Raw genomic sequence first — 17556 nt, 5'->3', positions numbered from 1 at the left:
CTGGAAAGTAATCAATATATGACTTACATGAGAGTATTTAAGTCACAACTCAATACAAGGCTTAGAGCCATGAAAATCCGAAATAAATTCCAAGTGAATTGTTAGATATCAAAGCTTGATTGGTGGCAAAGGGTTTTGCCCTAGTTGAAATGCTTAAGTCTATTTGGATCTTCTTAGGGATTGTGTTTCTTTTTTTTTTTGGTAGAATGTGAGCTTTTCATTCAAATAAAACAATATTACAATATGATTCAATACAATTAGAAGCTACAAAGCTGAAAATTAAACATGAATATCCAAACTAAGTAGCCATTCCTTATCCCTTTGAGGCATAATAGTCTGTATTTTCTGAAGAATTCGTGCCTTTACTATAGATTGGATCTCCTTAATCACTCTTCTTGGTGTAGCTAGTGTTAAGGAGAGTCTGCATTCATTTCTTTGTTTCCAGATACAATACCAAGTAGCCATTAATGTCATCCTAACCACAAGTTTCTGCAACTTTGTACAGTTCAGATTAGAACCAGATATCCTCCTGCATAACCATTGTTCAACCCCATCAATAACCTGTGAACTATACACACAGCTGCCAAACAGATGCTCATGTGTCTCAGCAGCTTGCTCACAATTCACACAACTGTTGCTGTCACAAATCTGCAGCTGGAACAACTTATCCCTCAGCTGCAGACCCTTATGCTTTACCATCCATCCAACTAACGAATGCTTAGGGATGTTCCAAGTAGCCCAAACACTATTATACCACTGGACTAGGGGGTGTGGACCTTGCAACCAGTAGTAACCAGACTGAATGGAGTAGCCCCTAGCATCAGACTGCCAGTGACCACCCACAAAACCAGAGTTCAGAAGATCCTTAACTTTACAGATATTCCTCCAGTTCCAATTGGAATCAGGAGGAGGTTGATAACTATGCCAGTCAGCTCCTTTTAAATAGACAGGATCAATCCATAGAACCCACAACCTGTCAGCTTTTGTATGTATCCAGTTAACTAATTTACCAACAGTAGCCTTGTTCCACACCTCTGCTCTTTTTATATTCAGTCCACCTTCCTTCTTCCTACAACAAATTTTCTCCCAAGCTATCAGAGGTACCCTGTGATATTCAGACTCCCCACTCCAAAAGAAATTTCTACAAATTGCTTCAATTCTATTAATAACACCTTTAGGGATAAGAAATATAGAAGCCCAATAATTATGGAGAGTATTTAACACAGAGTTGATTAAAACAAGCCTGCCTGCATAGCTTAATTTCCTTGCACCAATGCCTCTGATCTTATGAACCACCTTATCCAATAGTATATGACAATCTGCTTTAGACAATCTGCCAGGTTGGATGGGCACTCCCAAATATTTGAAGGGTAACACCCCTTGTTGGAACCCTGAAACCTGAACAACATCCATTCTCACTTCATAAGGGACCCCATTAAACACCACCTCTGACTTAGCAGCATTGACCCTCAAGCCAGAAGTTGCAGAGAAAGTAGATAAGGCCCTCAATAGTAACATAATTGACCTGATATCACCCTTACAGAACATTAGCAAGTCATCAGCAAAAAAAAGATGTGTGAACTTCAGGCTCTTACAAAGAGGATGATATCTAAAGTACCATCTTCTGGTGGCATACTCCATAACCCTAGTCAAGTACTCCATACAAATGCAAAAAAATGAGTGGAGAAATAGGATCTCCCTGCCTCAATCCTCTTTTGCCATGAAAATATCCAAAGTGTGAACCATTTAAATTAAGAGTATAAGATGGAGTAGAAATGCACAGCATAATCAACTTCCTAAAATGTTCAGGAAAGTTAAGAGCATCTAACATTTGGTCCACAAACTGCCACTCAATTGAATGACAGGCCTTCTGTAAGTCAAGCTTGAACATACATCTTGGTGAAGCCATACCTCTATTATACAATCTAACCAGATCTTGACAAATGAGTATGTTTTCAAGTATACTCCTCCCCTTAACAAAAGCTCCTTGATTCCTACTAATAATGTCTGGTAAGATCCTAGCTAGTCTATTGCACATAATCTTTGAAATTGCCTTATAGAGGACATTACAGCAAGAGATGGGTCTGAAGTGTTTAACACTTGTAGGTCTATCCATTTTAGGGATTAAAGTGATAACAGTTGAGTTAACCTGAGTTAGAAGCCTCCCAGCCTCAAAAAAATTGATAACAGCAGCTCCAACCTAATCTCCTATAATATCCCATGCATCCTTATAGAATTGACTTGAGTAGCCATCAGGCCCAGGATATTTACCATTAGGAATACTAAAGATGCATTGTTTCACCTCTTCTATAGTAACTGGCTGGGCTAGAATGAGCCAGTGTTCCTCGATCAAACAAGGACCACCAAATCACCACATGTCATTGTACGACAGAGTCTGAGTATGAGAACCCAGCAGAACCTGGTAATAATCCAAGAAAGCCATCTGGATATCAGCTCCCTCAGTACAAAGCCTCCCATCCTTATCCTCAATTTTGAAGACCTTATTCATCATTGTTCTTTTTTTAATAGCATGATGGAAATAAGCAGTGTTTAAATCACCCTCAATAGACCACTGGACTTTAGCTTTCTGAGATAAGAAACTATCCCTTGCCACAGTAAGCTCCTTAAGATCCCTAGCTAAGTCCAATTCCTGTTGAATTAGATTTACATCCACAGGATTGTCCACCAAAGCTTGCTGAATATTAGCCAGAGCCAAACTAGCAATAGTAGTTGTATTTTCAATATCAGAAAAGCAAGCAGTATTCAACCTCTTCAGAACTGGTTTGAGAGCTTTTAACTTCTTAATTACTCCAAACATTTTAGTACCAGGGAAAGATCTACTCCAAACATGAAGCACACTAGGTTTGAATTCAGCAGCTGTGCCCCACATATTGAAATACTTAAAATTTCTTTTTCCTCCCAAATCAGCTCTCATATGCACCACAGTACAAGGACAATGATCAAAAAGAGCCTCAGGATAAAAATGTGCAATATAATCACCATACATAGCCATCCATTCAAGATTCCCCATTGCCCTGTCCAATCTGCTATACACTCTATCAGAAGCAGCCTGCTTATTAGGCCAGGTGTAAAGTGCCCCTGTGCGAAATATCATCCATACAACATAAAGAGACACATTCTTGAAACTGTTCCATTTCAATCTCAGTAGTGTTTCCACCAAGTCTTTCAACAGGAGAAAGAACAGTATTAAAATGACCAAGCCAGAGCCAAGGGTCAGTACAATTAGTAGCCACTTGGTTAAGAAAATCCAACAGCTCCACCCTTTCATGTAAGTCATTAGAAGCATAAATCATTGTCAAATAAAACTTTCTACCATCAGTTTGAGACTGTACAAACATATGGATATATTGAGCATTATAAGCCAAGAACTGTATATTAAAACAATCAGATTTCCAAAAAAACCAGATTCTCCCCCCCTTTATGCCACCTGCAGTTAGTGGTCACACTCCAACCATCACAAATAGAAGTAGGTCTCTTCAGTAAAGTACTAGGCTTTAGTTTAGTTTCTAGCAAGCCAAATAAACCAACTCCATTATTGTGCATAAACCACTTGACCACTTTCTGCTTATTCAAGTCATTTAGACCCCTAACATTCCAGAATCCAATACTATGCATCAGGAATGGTTAATGGAGGGTCCTTTCCACTCTCAACCACTCCCCCTCCAGGAGTAGCATTATTAACCAAGACATCAGCAAAAGTATATGGGCTAAACTTCCCAGACAATCTGACACCAGCCAACCCTCCTTGCCTATTGATCCTCATAATCTGCTTAACAGGTGTAGATTTGACTACAGGAGTAATTTTAACCTGACCCAACGGAGGGAAAGCCTCAGGTGTAAGAATAGTAGGGGACTGGACACCAGTCTGAGCTTTCTGAATTGGCTTCCAAACGTGTTGTGAAACATTTTTTGTTTTAGGTACACTTCCTGGACCCTGCTTCTTCCCTTTTTTAGGACCAGGCTTTCTGCAGTGTGTAGCAAGATGACCTATACCAGTACAACTAGTACAGGTAATAGGTTTCCACTCATAAGAAACAGAAACATTAACCACCTTGCCATGTTCATCTAAAAACTTAACCACATCAGGCAAACTCTGATCCATTTTCAATTCTACCAAAGCCCTCGCATAGCTTAACTGAACTTTATCAACAGTAGGTCCATCCAATTGAAAAAATTTCCCCACAAGACCAGCTATTTTAGGTAAACATCTCCCCCAGAATTTCAGAGATATACAAGCAAGACGAATCCAAATAGGGACCACATCAATCTTACCCTTCTCTAATTCAGACGAAACTTCCCAGGGTTTAATAACAATGGGTTTATTATCAAACAAATAATACCCAGATTTTAACAAAGCATCCCTACTACCCTGTTTAGTAAACCTAACAAGAAAAATTCCATTATCCAAGAACAACACTCTGTCAACGCCAAAATCTCCCCAAACATCATATACATAGTCCTCAATAAGCTTCCATGGCGGATTAGCGCCTAAAACATAACAAAAGACAGAGTTTTTCCAAAATTCTACCTTAGGTTGTATATCCTCTGTTGTAAACTGAAGCAGATCCACCAACTCTTCCTCCTCTGCAATAGGCTCCATTACCGGTTGATCTTTACCATTTCGTCTAAGCACCCACCCATCCTGGGAATTGATTTCTTCTTCCTCAGACAGGTTAAGAACAGGAATCCCCTGCATCTCATGTAAAGACCGCACCTTTGTAGCTTCAGCAGAAGTAGGACCCCTAAAGGTAAGAACTTTAGGTCCCAGCTGTGAAGATCCTGCTCTAGAATTACCTAGTAACGCATTCTTAGCAACAGTAGCCGAAGATGAAGCTGAATTTTTTTGTAAAGGCGAAAAACGGTTATGGTTATTGAGCTTAACGGCTGTCATAATTTTAGGTTTCCTGAAATTTAGAGCTTTTCTCTCTCTAGCTTATCTCTCATCTTTTGTTCTCGAAAGATTTTGTAGTGTAGTCTTGTGAATGAATAGGGATTGTGTTTCATTATGAGATATATAGCGAGTGAATCTAAAAACCCACTTCTTCAATTAGAGGGAATGTATTCAATACATGTCTTGAGTTTTGTAGATTCTTGTAATCCTAAGATAATGTGAAACTTAAGAGAGAGTCTTAAGTAGGACATCAATGAGTTGGAATCAATGTTTTCATCATGTTATAAAACTTTTCTCGATAGGTTGAGAAGTTGTGTTTATACATGAAGTTTAGTGGGAGTTACGGAAATTTTAATTAGTCTTATATGTGGATGACATATTGATCATTGGGAATGATTTAAGACTTGGAGAAATATAATACATCTTTAATATCCAGATTTATGGAGATAAATCCACATGATATTAGCGTCAAATAAGAAGTCTTATGTTGATAAGATTCATGACTAGTTCAATCAAGTTGAACATATTTGATTGATTCCATTTGCTTACGCTGCCGGATCATTAAATGAGTAATGATGTATAGCACTTCATATACTTTGAGTATGATGAATTGTTTCAAAATCGAATTTAAGTAATAGTTATCAAATAGCCATATAGATTATTCTTAAGTGCTTGAAGAAGCATTAAAGATGCAAAGTTAAGTGTTTTTGATGCAATTCACAAATTTGTGTAAGGGCTTACACTAATGACTGTTGAGATTGTATAAGGTTTCAGATAAAAACCGTATTCAAAACACCTAAAAATGGTTAAAGAACCATTGTGGCTATGTTATTTAAGAAATGGATTTGTTAGAATCGTTCTAGGCAATAAAGAACAATGAGAGATGCTTACAACGGAAATTGAGTACACTTGCAATCATGAGATGTGCGAGAGGGATGGATCCCGCACACTGTGAAAACAGTGGGAGCTATTCTATGACTTGAGAGCTTATGTCTAGATTGGATCTAGACACGTACTCCGAAAGTTTTGTAATGCAAATGTATACATTACAAAGGAAAACGAGTATATAGTAAGGTTGAGTAAGGTACAAGAAGTTGATAAAACCTACTAACCAAAGCCTTCTCATAGGCTTAACATGATGAGTCATGTCATATGTCATTTCAATTGCATTGAGATGAACAACTACATATATGAAGAAAATGGATTATAAAAACATGAAGTAGTAATCAGGTATTGACTATTCATATGTGATAATCACATTTGTCGTTCGAGTTTTTAAATCTAAAAAAAAAAAAAAAAAACTCCTTTTATACTTTGTTACATTCAAACGGGTTGTAGAGACAATTTTGAACCCCGTTAAAGTGAACTCGGATTAACATGGTATTTGCCCATAGTCACTTGTATGAGGTGACGTCTCGAAGTGACTAGAGTGTGATACGATTGATGGCAAGTTCAAGTGCCATAGAGTCATGTGAGATGACTAGTCGATCACATAGGCGATCATTAGGAGGAACACTCTGTCGGGCAGTGACCGCTTATAGAGTTCTGGCAAATTTATAAAGCCTGGTCGTGGCGAGAGATACTATAGTATTCTAATGAGTCGATTCTTTTGAAAAAAGACTGTTCGCCTAAGGTGGCACGGTTTCATATTAACTTTGATTTATGTTACTACGACCTTCGTAAATGGGGTCAAATGGGCATATTTTGGGTTATGATGGTTGTGTCTAGTCGAAGGGAATAGTGCGATAGGAATTGTCCACCCCCTTGTCAGGGTTAAAACAATATCTCAGGGCCACTCGAGGAGTAATGAACTGGAAATGCGTGGCCACGCTCGGAAGGTATCTATGGTAGATAATTCCGGTCAATCAGTTATTCTCAAGATCGAGGAAACCACTCTCGATGTGATCACTTGCAAGTACGACCCGAAAGACACCTTGCATTGAGTGTGAGATAGTAATAGGACAAGAGAATTGGTGACGCACACTTGTCGAGGACAAGTGGGAGATTGTTGGAGTGTCCTCGACAATAATGCGATCACATTGTTTATCATATTGAGATCACATGTTTAAATCTCATATTAGAATACGTAAGGGATGATTCATTTTATAGTCAACTGATCAACATTAATCGGTAACGATTGGCTTGCTAGAGTTTGACGTTACTGTCGTGGGACGGTGGTGGTCAGTTGATCCCTTAAGGTCACACCTAAAGGATGATGCCCTTATCTGTAAAGTTGATTAATTGTATGACGAAACAAGTTGATCAATTCCTTAAAATTGAACAATTCAATTGTGAGAGAGAATATTATTTCTTATTTTAATGAGATTAAATAAGATTTATTTTGGTAATAAAATGTTTTATTACTAAAATTGTTTATTGTTTGAGAAACAATAGAAATAAGAATGAATGGTTAATTATAATTACAAGATGTTGTGAATTATAATCATATGACCCATTTTATTTATGTGATCAAGTATCACTAGTCAATTTGTTGTATGTAATCTAATTAATTTATAAAATAATATTTATGTGATAAATATGCATTAAATTAATTAATAACATGTAAGCTACTACATGTGACATATTGTGTGACAAATGACAAATTGACAAAATAAAATGGTAGTCCATTTTATGGAAGTGGACCGAAATGTAGTGGGTTTAGTGGATGAAGGTGATTTATTTTAATAAGCTAAAATAACATCATCATGACACTACTTACCTAGCCTTACATGCGTAAGGTTTTTATAAGAACAAAAGCAAAAGTGAAGGACCATATATTAGTCCTCTACCACTCCTAAAACCATGTGGCCTCCTCCACTTTAGAGGACTTTTGTTCTCTACTCTTTCTCCATATTCTTGTCCATTCAAAATACATGCAAATGTTATGCATTATTCTCTCTACTCTTTAATCTTCATCTAAAATATAAGAAGATTCAATCTAAATTGTTCAATCAAAATTACTAATATTATTAGTGTAATATATGAGTATTAGTAATCAATTTTAAGGTAAACTACTAAACAAATATCTAGCAAATATTATTTAGTGGGGATAAGGGATAATCTTGGGTGCAATCAAGAGGATAATCTCTACTTTGGGATTTTTGGAGGATCATCCTAATATTCATTATAGCTCAAGAACTAACAAGTAAGAGATCTTGTTGGTGCCCAAAATGGCCGAAAATAAGATGGTGAGAAATCGATTTTTCCATCTCTTTTTATTAAGTTTGGATGCATAAGATCATGTATTTATTTTATGACCAAATAAATTAATTCATATATAAATATGTATAGTATTGATTTTAAAGAAACCTAACACCATCACTTTCCGTGCCTGTGAATGATCAAGGCAACGCAGGATTACACCAAGAGGTGTTCTTTTATGTAATTCTCCTTGCATGAGGACGTATTGGGAGGCTAGTAAGCGTATCGCACGCTGTCCCCTCTTGTCCATATCTCGTGGATAGGTGCCGTTGAGTTTGAAGTTCATAATTTCTTGGAACCAAGGTTCCTCTGTGTTTTCTTCTTCATCTGTGATTTGGTGCACATAAGCTGGTTCTGACCGTCGTTCGATGTATAAAGGCATTTCTACCATGTTATCCGGCATGTTAATCAAAGATACAAGTTTTGCAAGAGCATCTGCAAATTGATTCTCTTCTCGAGGCAGGTGTAGGTAGGTTACTTGATCGAAGAATTGGGCAACTTGGTCTATCCTGGCTTTATACGGTGCTAGGCTTTCACTTCGAATTTTCCAAGATCCCGTAATTTGGTTGATTATCAATGATGAATCTCCATGTACCCGAAGACTCTTGATGCCTAAACCTACTGCTGCTTGTAGCCCAATGAGGCAAGCTTCGTATTCTGCCGCATTATTTGTCACCTCGAAGTCGAGTTTGACAGAGAGTGGTGTATGCTCGCCTTCAGGAGAAATGAGAAACATTCATATTCCAAATCCTCTTAAATTTGACGCTCCATCAAAATAAAGGTCCCAGGAGTCTACATCTGTTTGGAGTATGTCCTCATCCGGAAACGACCAGGTGTCTATTGTGTGTGCATCATTGATGGGATTTTTTGCCAAGAACTCGGCAACGGCGCGTCCTTTTATAACTTTCAGAGGTACATATTTGAGATCGAACTCTGAGAGCATCAAAGTCCATCTTGCTAGGCGTCCATTGAGAACGGGTTTTTCGAAGAGGTACTTGACAGGATCCATTTTGGAGTATATTTTGACGGAGTAGCTAAGCATGTAATGGCGTAGCTTCTTCGTTGCCCACACAAGAGCGAGGCATGTCTTTTCGAGTGGCGTGTACTTGCACTCATACTCCAAGAACTTCTTACTAAGGTAGTAGATAGCTCTTTCTTCTTTTCCCACGGTTTGGGCTAGCATGGCTGTTTCAGTTACTGTGAGATATAAACCAAGAGGTTCATCTTGTTGGGGTGGCATGAGGACTGGTGGTTTGGCTAATATCTCCTTGATTCGGTCGAACGCCTTTTGACAGTCATCGTCCCACATGGTGTGATCTGTTTTCTTTAGCTTTTTGAAGATAGGTTCGCAGATCATGGTGAGTTTCGATATGAATCGACTTATGTATTTCACCTTGCCCAAGAATCCTCTAACTTCTTTCTCTGTTTGAGGTTGCGGCATTTCAATTAGAGCTTTGATCTTGGAAGGGTCTATTTCTATTTCTCGTTGGCTAACGACATATCCCAGGAGTTTGCCGGATGTTATCCCAAATGCACATTTCTGAGGATTGAGTCTCATTTTGTACTTTCGTAATCTTGAGAAGAATTTGCGAAGGTTCGCAATGTGCCCATCTCTATCTTTGGACTTGACAATCATATCATCTACGTATATCTCAACTTCTTTATGCATCATGTCATGTAATAGCGTAGTGCGGTGCGTTGATATGTAGCTCCAGCATTGATTAATCCGAACGGCATAACCGTGTAACAATAGGTGCCCCATTGAGTGACAAAGGCGGTCTTGGGCATGTCTTCTATGGCCATCTTGATCTGATTATATCCCGCGTATCTATCCATGAAGGATAGCAACGCGTGATCTGCTGTATTATCCACCAATATGTCGATATGTGGTAGAGGAAAGTTATCCTTGGGACTCGCTTTGTTTAAGTCTCTGAAATCAACACAAACACGGATTCTCCCATCCTTTTTGGGTACGGGTAATATGTTGGCTACCCAGTCTGAGTACTCGGAAACTTTGATGAACCCGGCTTTGAATTGCTTATCAACTTCTTCTTTGATCTTAAGAGCCCATTCTGTCCTCATTCGGCGAAGCTTCTGTTTTACGGGTTTGAAACCTGGTTTGATTGGTATTCTCTGCTCTGCGATATCCCTGTCGATCCCTGGCATGTCTTTGTAGGACCAAGCAAAAATGTCTTTGAACTCGTGTAGGAGGTCTATAAAACTGGCCTTTTCGGCGGGGCTCAAGGTCGTCCCTATCCTAAGTTCTTGGGGTTCTAGTTCAGTTCCCACGTTAATGGGTTCAGTGTTTTCTATGACTCGTCCCCCTTCCCCCTCTTGTAGTATTTCTTTGGCTATGTAGGGAGGTATTTCGATTAAGTCTGGGTCTGGGTCATCCTCATTATCATCGTAAACAGAATTGCATTCATAATAACACAAAGAGTAAGCAGAACCTGATTTATTCATATTAAAATTTGAAAACAGTTGAAACAAAGAGGCCATCTGTTCAGTAGTCAGTGGCGGTAAAGGGACAGCTGTTGGGACATTTCCCGAACTACTGTTACTACTTGATGCTAAGCTAGGACAAACAAGGGGAGTGGGAGTGACGACAGGAGGACTCTCTCTAGAGACTTCTCTAGACTCCGATTCTGACTCTGACTCGAATTCATCGCCTTCTGGTTTTCCTTTGAACATCTCTCCTTCTCCTGTGGTGAGCTTGAAGAGTCTTCCTTGGTTGTTTGTCCACTTAATCGACTTTCTCCATCCTTTCTGCTGATTCGAACTGGTTTCTGTGATCAATACAGTAGGGTTGAAGTGATCGTCTTGAAGTATCATGGTAATGATCTCTGTAACACCCCCATATTCAGATGAGCCTTGACTAGGCCTTCCTTAGCATATAAGGGCATTACCATCTCGGTTGCCCGAGGTAAGTAATCATCAAAAGTCGATAAAAGAACAATTATAGTTATGTTACAAGCGTTACAACCAACTTAACAAAATAAAGATACAACTCGTGAGCTACACACTGTCTATATCGAAACTCGTGAGGACTCATCCCGCCAGGACTCCAGCTATCAACGACATTAACACCTGCTAAGACTGACTGCTCACCATAAGGGATCACAGCAGACACATAAACAAACAAGACAGCCACACAAGGTCAGTACTGAGATAAGACATGACAAAACCAACGACATTTATCAACACAACACAGCACAATCAGTCACACACACAATCACACCCACTCCAACCAATCTCCGTCTCCGACTGTCCACTGGACCAGCCCTGCTAGTGGGGGACCGCAGCCGTACCCACCAAATCCCCGCTCATCATACCGAGCGATAACCCTGTCCCATTAATGTGCACATCCCCTCCCGTGGCGGGTTTCATGAAGGGCGTGAAGCCACTCCCGCAAGTGACTCCACTCAGCCGAGGGCGCGCCTCGAGAACCAGAGACAAACAATCACAGACAGCTGCAATACAACAACAACCAACAAACTGTATATACCATCCGATTACCTCATCTACGCTGTCACACAACACGACTACAACCCAACAATCACGACACAACAACCGACACACTAGACCATCCACAGAAACTGAGAAGGCGAACCTACCTTTAAGCAACTGCAACCATTCCACGCTCATACACGCAAAACCCAGCAATCAAGCAACACCTATACACACAATACAACCATCTATTACTTACTAAGCAAACCCTAACTGAAACACAAGGCATAGATGATGATGACGACATACCTACATGAGGAAAACTGGCAAAGGACCGCTACCCGACTCAAGCTATTCATTCCCAACGCACAAGGACCTTCAAAGGCTTCCATGGAGGTTATATGGTGAAGGGAAGGGAAAAAGGCGACCTAGGGATCTGAAGAAATGAGGCGGAAATGATTTGCGGATTTAACAAAACACGATTATAAACCCTCGCTGAAAACACGATACTCGATCGAGTGGCCCACCTACTCGATCGAGTGGCCCCTACTCGATCGACCATCTAAGCTACTCGATCGAGTAGCCTCTACCCTATCGAGTACCACCCCTAACTCAAAACACAATATAACTTTGGTACTCATTCTAAGGACTATCACTGTTCCCAAGGTCGGTCAACACTGGTCAACGGGTCTTTAAAAGGGCGGGTATTACTGTCTTCCCCCCTTAAAAAGAACTTCGTCCCCGAAGTTCAACTCACCTAACTCAAAGCACAAGACACGGAAACAAACGACATCACTACTCTTTCGACATAGGTCACTACTCCCCGGAAATACCATCCCCCATGTCATCATCATCAACTGTCTAACGATCGACCTCTACAAACTACTACTTGAAATACCAACCGGCACAACATTACGAGATTACCCTTTCACAAGCGACAACCATCAACACGAAACATGTCTCATATCAACACGCAGCATGACTATAACACCATGTTACTCAACAACTCGATTCTATTCCCACACATGACATCATTAACTATCACTTTATGACCGCCTTTTAAAATATACTATCAACTGTCACTTAGACACACGAATTACTCAACGAACCAAAGCAAACAATTACAACTTCATACAAGAAATGTAAGCAAGGTAAATAGAAAACCTTTTAAACAAATAACAAAATAACTGCAATATCGACCTTTTTATTTTGCGACATTACTCTTCCCCTCTAAAAGGAACTTCGTCCCCGAAGTTCACCATCAAAATACTACACATGGTACGTACTACATACATCTTCACATACATCCACCCATATTACTCATTATGGACATTTGTGGACAAGGCCCTCGGGAACTGCGTCCGCGGGATCCACACTAGGCATAATCGACTCGAGGTTCTTTCGAATCGAATTAAGACAAATTAGAGTCGCCACCAAGTTTTTTGGGAACTTGGAACCGTTCAAGTAAACTTTACACCTTTCATCGAAAAGAATAAAGCCAATCGACTACGAGTGATTAAAGATAAAGACTTGTACCCTATATCACTCGATTTGAATGACTCTCGTAATCCAATGGTATTTAGACGGATCCACAAACCATAGATCTTGAGTAAGGGGTGAGGGTACGTGTTGGGAAGCCCATAAGGACACCCAACCCCGCCCGTCGATAACGGCCTGTACTAAGTCAAGTGTCGAATTTCAAACAAGGTCATAGCTACTACGATATATGATATGCAAACATCGTTTTTAAAACCCTAACATGTGAAGTTTCTATGTTGATTTAGATGCAACTAAACTAACTTTGTCAAAGTTATAATTTAGCATGTGGGTTGATTAATCTAACAACACACAAAACAAAGCAAACAAGGCTTAAGGGGGAATGGGGGAGCCGTGGGATCTACCTATTACAAACCAGGCATTTCATGCCGACACAACAATAAATTAAAGGTACAACTCGATCTAAATACAATCTCTATATACAACACCATACACGACACATGGCCATTTGGCCTAGGAAAACGTGCACAAAGGGGTGACTCACGGCCTACATGACTCACGGCCTTGGGTCACTCCTCGTAATGCGTGCTTTCACTTAATCTCATCGAATTAGACATAGGGCCGCGCACCAAAGCACGCACTAGCATAAATCGGGCCATGTTGCTTTAAACAACATGCGATTTACTACGCTCTAACTTGCATTGGGGCACAACCGTCTAACTAAACAAGACCAAGGTTTTTTAGAAATCATTTGACTCGATAAAGGAGAACTAATTACAAACAAGTTACAAAACGCGACTCGATAAACACAAATTGATTACAAGATACAAACAATGAGACTAAGATAAAACAAACGAGAAAAGGGATACAAAAGACACGGCCAAACACGACCTCATACACGGCTATCCTAGTTCCTAGGTTAGATTCATTAGGTTAGATGAACTTGCAAAGCGATGCGGAAAATACATTAGAAATCGATGATAAAAAGAGGTCGCCTAAATAAGTCATATGTTAACAATCGAGTGTTAATAAGAAGGTGCTAATCACGCACTCTTATACTAGCGAGAAATTATGTGAAAGAGAGAGATGCGTTCATTAGGTTACAGAATTGTCGATTGATTTTAGAAGCTATGTCGAAGCACCCTAACATGTCTAATTAGGTTATTTAAATGATCGAATGTCGCCTAAATAAGTCATATGTTAACAATCAGAGGTCATACTAACATGTAAACGGTCCTAGGGTGTGTCGAATTGGCCGAAACAAACAAAGGGTCAAAAACGAGGAGCGAAGTTAGAAGTTCGTTTTATTTATGTCTTACCTTGAACACGAGGATATGTAAATGAGACGGGGGTGTACGACCGACTGATGTAGCGGTTTCTTTTCCCATCTCAAGTCAACGCGAGTGTTCATGGTGGTACTTTAACTCATACTCGGACTAAACTAGTTTCATAGTTAATTTAAACGATAAATAGAACAATAAACGAAATAAAACGAAACAATAAAAAGAACAAGCATAAAAAAATGAAATAAAACGGAGAAAGAGAAGGATTTGATGCACCCTCAACCTACATGTATCGTTGATACCGTCTTGGGTCGTAATCGATGGTAGATTTTATCTCGAGAGGCCGTCGTCGACGAAGGAACAAAGCAAACAACACGTTTTTATCGAATCTGGACAGCAACTTTCAAACAGCGATTTCTCTCTCGTTTCACGGTGCAAATTCGATTTAAAAGATGTTTTGAAAACTAGAAAGAGAGTAGAACAGAGATCTTAAAACAAACCACGCTCGTTCTGAGTTATTGGGCACGAAAAACGAGCACAAACAGAACTGGACAGACAGGAAAAGCCGCGAAAACAGAGTGTATAACACTCTGTTTTTCGAGGGAATTCGTGTACTCTCAAGGGCAATTTGGCTCGTAAATCTTTGTCTAATGTGTGGATGGATGTTGTATGGTTAATTAGGAACAAGAAACTCGAATTTTGATGGATGTTTGATGGAGGAACGAATTGTTTTTCGAAGAGGACACACAAACTGTTTCAGTTTGTATGTCGGTTTTGTTTAGGGTTTTTGGGAGGCAATTAGGGTTTGTTTCTGGAGTTTAAAGCTTGTGAGTGATGGTTGTATGTATGGAGAACTTAGAGGAATGAATTTATGGTGAAGGGGGTGGTATTTATAAGGAGTTAAAGTAGGGTAAAAGGGGGGAGAGGCAGACGGGCTCGGCTGAGCATAGCTGCTGTCCAGCAGCTTTTGTGAGGGTTTGAGAGGGGTTTTCTTGGGGGTTAAGGTAAGGTAATATGGGTAGGATATTAGGGTATGGGTTAGGGTTAATGGGCACGGGTTTGGTAGCTGTTTAGAGCGGGTTTTGGGCTCGGGATTTGGCACGCAAAACAGGGGGGGCTGCTCGTGTTTTATGCGGGCTGTTGGGGAGAGTTTGGGACGTGATTTGGGCCGTGAATATGGGGTTCGAACTGGGGTTGGATGGGTAGAGGCTTAGGTTGGTTAGTGTACTCGAGATTCGTGCCAACTCGTAAAGAAAACGGGCTCAAAAACCGAGCTATAATCGAGCTCTAAAACACGTGTTTAAAACGAGTTCTTTTCGATTTTTAAATTGATTTTTCAAAACAATTAACACATTAAAATAAATGACTTTTCAAATCAAATATACTCATAAAATGATTTTTCAAATCAATTATTTATTTTATTTTCAATAAAATAAACTCGAGAAAATCAATTCAAAATAAAGTAAAATGAACTTACCTAAAAAAAGCTTTAATTTAAATATCATTTAAATTAATAAAATACTCCGTCGACAACGCTCATTCTACATCGTAAAACGAGCCCAAATAAATGACAATGACAACTGAAGAATACATGTGTCCTATCATCATCGGGTGTTTGTCGGGTTCTCTATAAATTCCAATATCGACGGATACGGGTATCTACAGAGCCCCCACTTTGACTGAGGCTTGGACAAGGCGAAAGTCAAAGTATACCCCAGGTCCCTCTCGACCTGAGGATTCTGCGGGTCGTTTAGAGTCCATTAGACTTGCGTATGTAATCTCGCCAGCCATAAGAAGAGATCATACCTGAAACACGGTTCTGGACGCCTCGACTTTTTGCATTTTCATCATTGGAAGGTGGGTTGAGCCTTAGCCTCAGGCGCCTACGTATCCGTTTCCGACGGAATCAAACCCGTATCGTAGTTCGAGCACTGCTGACACATGCCCAAAGTTTATCATCTGCTGGCGTTTGTCCAAAATTCATCATCTGTTGACACTTGCCCAAAGCTTATCATCTGCTGGCGGGTATCAAAATGGGACGGGACTTTCCGAGGAGGTTGCCGCCACTTTCATCATTTGCTTTCAGCTACGGAATTCTTCCATTTCACACTCTTGTATTGAATCGAATTCTTGGTGGATGTCATCCATTTCATCTTGATAATGGTCTCTGAAGCCAACGGCTTCAGAGCCCCCAGTTTGTGATGGCTCTAAAGTCGAAGACTTTAGAGCCCCCAGTTGAAGCATATCGTGCTATATTTGAAACATAGAAAATGTACAAGCAATAATCATCACATAAGCACATTTGGATCATCGATCTTAAAATTGGATTATTTGAAAGATTGGGTCATCGACCCGAAAATTGAATTTGAAAATTTTGAACAATTGGGCCATCGACCCGAAGTTTAAATTTGACATTACTTGGTATGTTGGGCCATCGACCTAAAAAATTGAATTTGAATTTTTGAATTTCGAAAGATTGGATCATCGACCCGAAAAGATTCTACTACTTGAATCATCTATCCATAATTTGCAAAAAGTTTTTGAAATTTCGGAATTCTGAAATATTTGGCATTTTTAAATCGAACCTTGACGGGTGAGCACGAAATACGACTCAGACATTCTGTATGACCCGTAAATAACGTGGGCGTAGCCCGCTACCGTAAAACAAAAAAGGAAAATAAAACCGTAAGTGTGCACGGGTTTTAATTCAATTATTGACTTGTTGGGGGTAGAAATATAAATTGGCCATTCTGGCGCCAAAAGATGGAAAAGGGGAATCACAAGGTCGTCGGACTTGGGACGAAGATTTCGTATGTCATGGGCGTGCTCCCGAGGGCACATGGGAATCAAGATCACTTGACATTGACAAGGAGGATTAAACTCACAGAGCACCAACGTTGGCTTCGCCCAGACACTAAACGCAGACTGATTTAGACATCACACATCACTCTTGTTGGGAACATTATGTCACTCTTCTCCTCGCCTCCTTTCTTTTCAGCGAGTTTTCATCATTTCTTGCCACCGCCTTCTTTCTTTTCAGCGGGCTTTTACTAATTTTCTTCCACGCCTTCATTCTTTTCAGCGGGTTTTTCATATTTTCTGTTCCCAACACAAACCCACATCTATATAACTCTGCATCTTTGCCTAAACCGTTAGATAAAGCTCATTCTGAGACTTGATACTATTCATCCGAACCTATATCCTCATCCTAGCCTA

The 17556-nt window shown here is 39.8% G+C and overlaps 1 protein-coding gene across 1 annotated transcript; it reads right to left on the bottom strand.

Moving 5' to 3' along the window:
- Positions 1-279: 279 nt before the first annotated feature.
- Positions 280-3554, bottom strand: LOC141651622 (uncharacterized). The gene is made up of 4 exons (XM_074459325.1): positions 3546-3554; positions 3242-3389; positions 2420-3183; positions 280-1536 (listed from the first exon to the last, which is right to left on the bottom strand). The coding sequence occupies exons 1-4, from the start codon at positions 3552-3554 to the stop codon at positions 280-282; spliced, it is 2178 nt and encodes a 725-aa protein (XP_074315426.1).
- Between the last annotated feature and the right edge of the window lie 14002 nt (positions 3555-17556).

This window comes from Silene latifolia, chromosome 4, assembly GCF_048544455.1.
Source record: "Silene latifolia isolate original U9 population chromosome 4, ASM4854445v1, whole genome shotgun sequence".
Taxonomy (NCBI): domain Eukaryota; kingdom Viridiplantae; phylum Streptophyta; class Magnoliopsida; order Caryophyllales; family Caryophyllaceae; genus Silene; species Silene latifolia.
The sequence above is the reverse complement of the archived record's forward strand: the minus strand, read 5'-3'. Positions and strand labels throughout refer to the sequence as shown.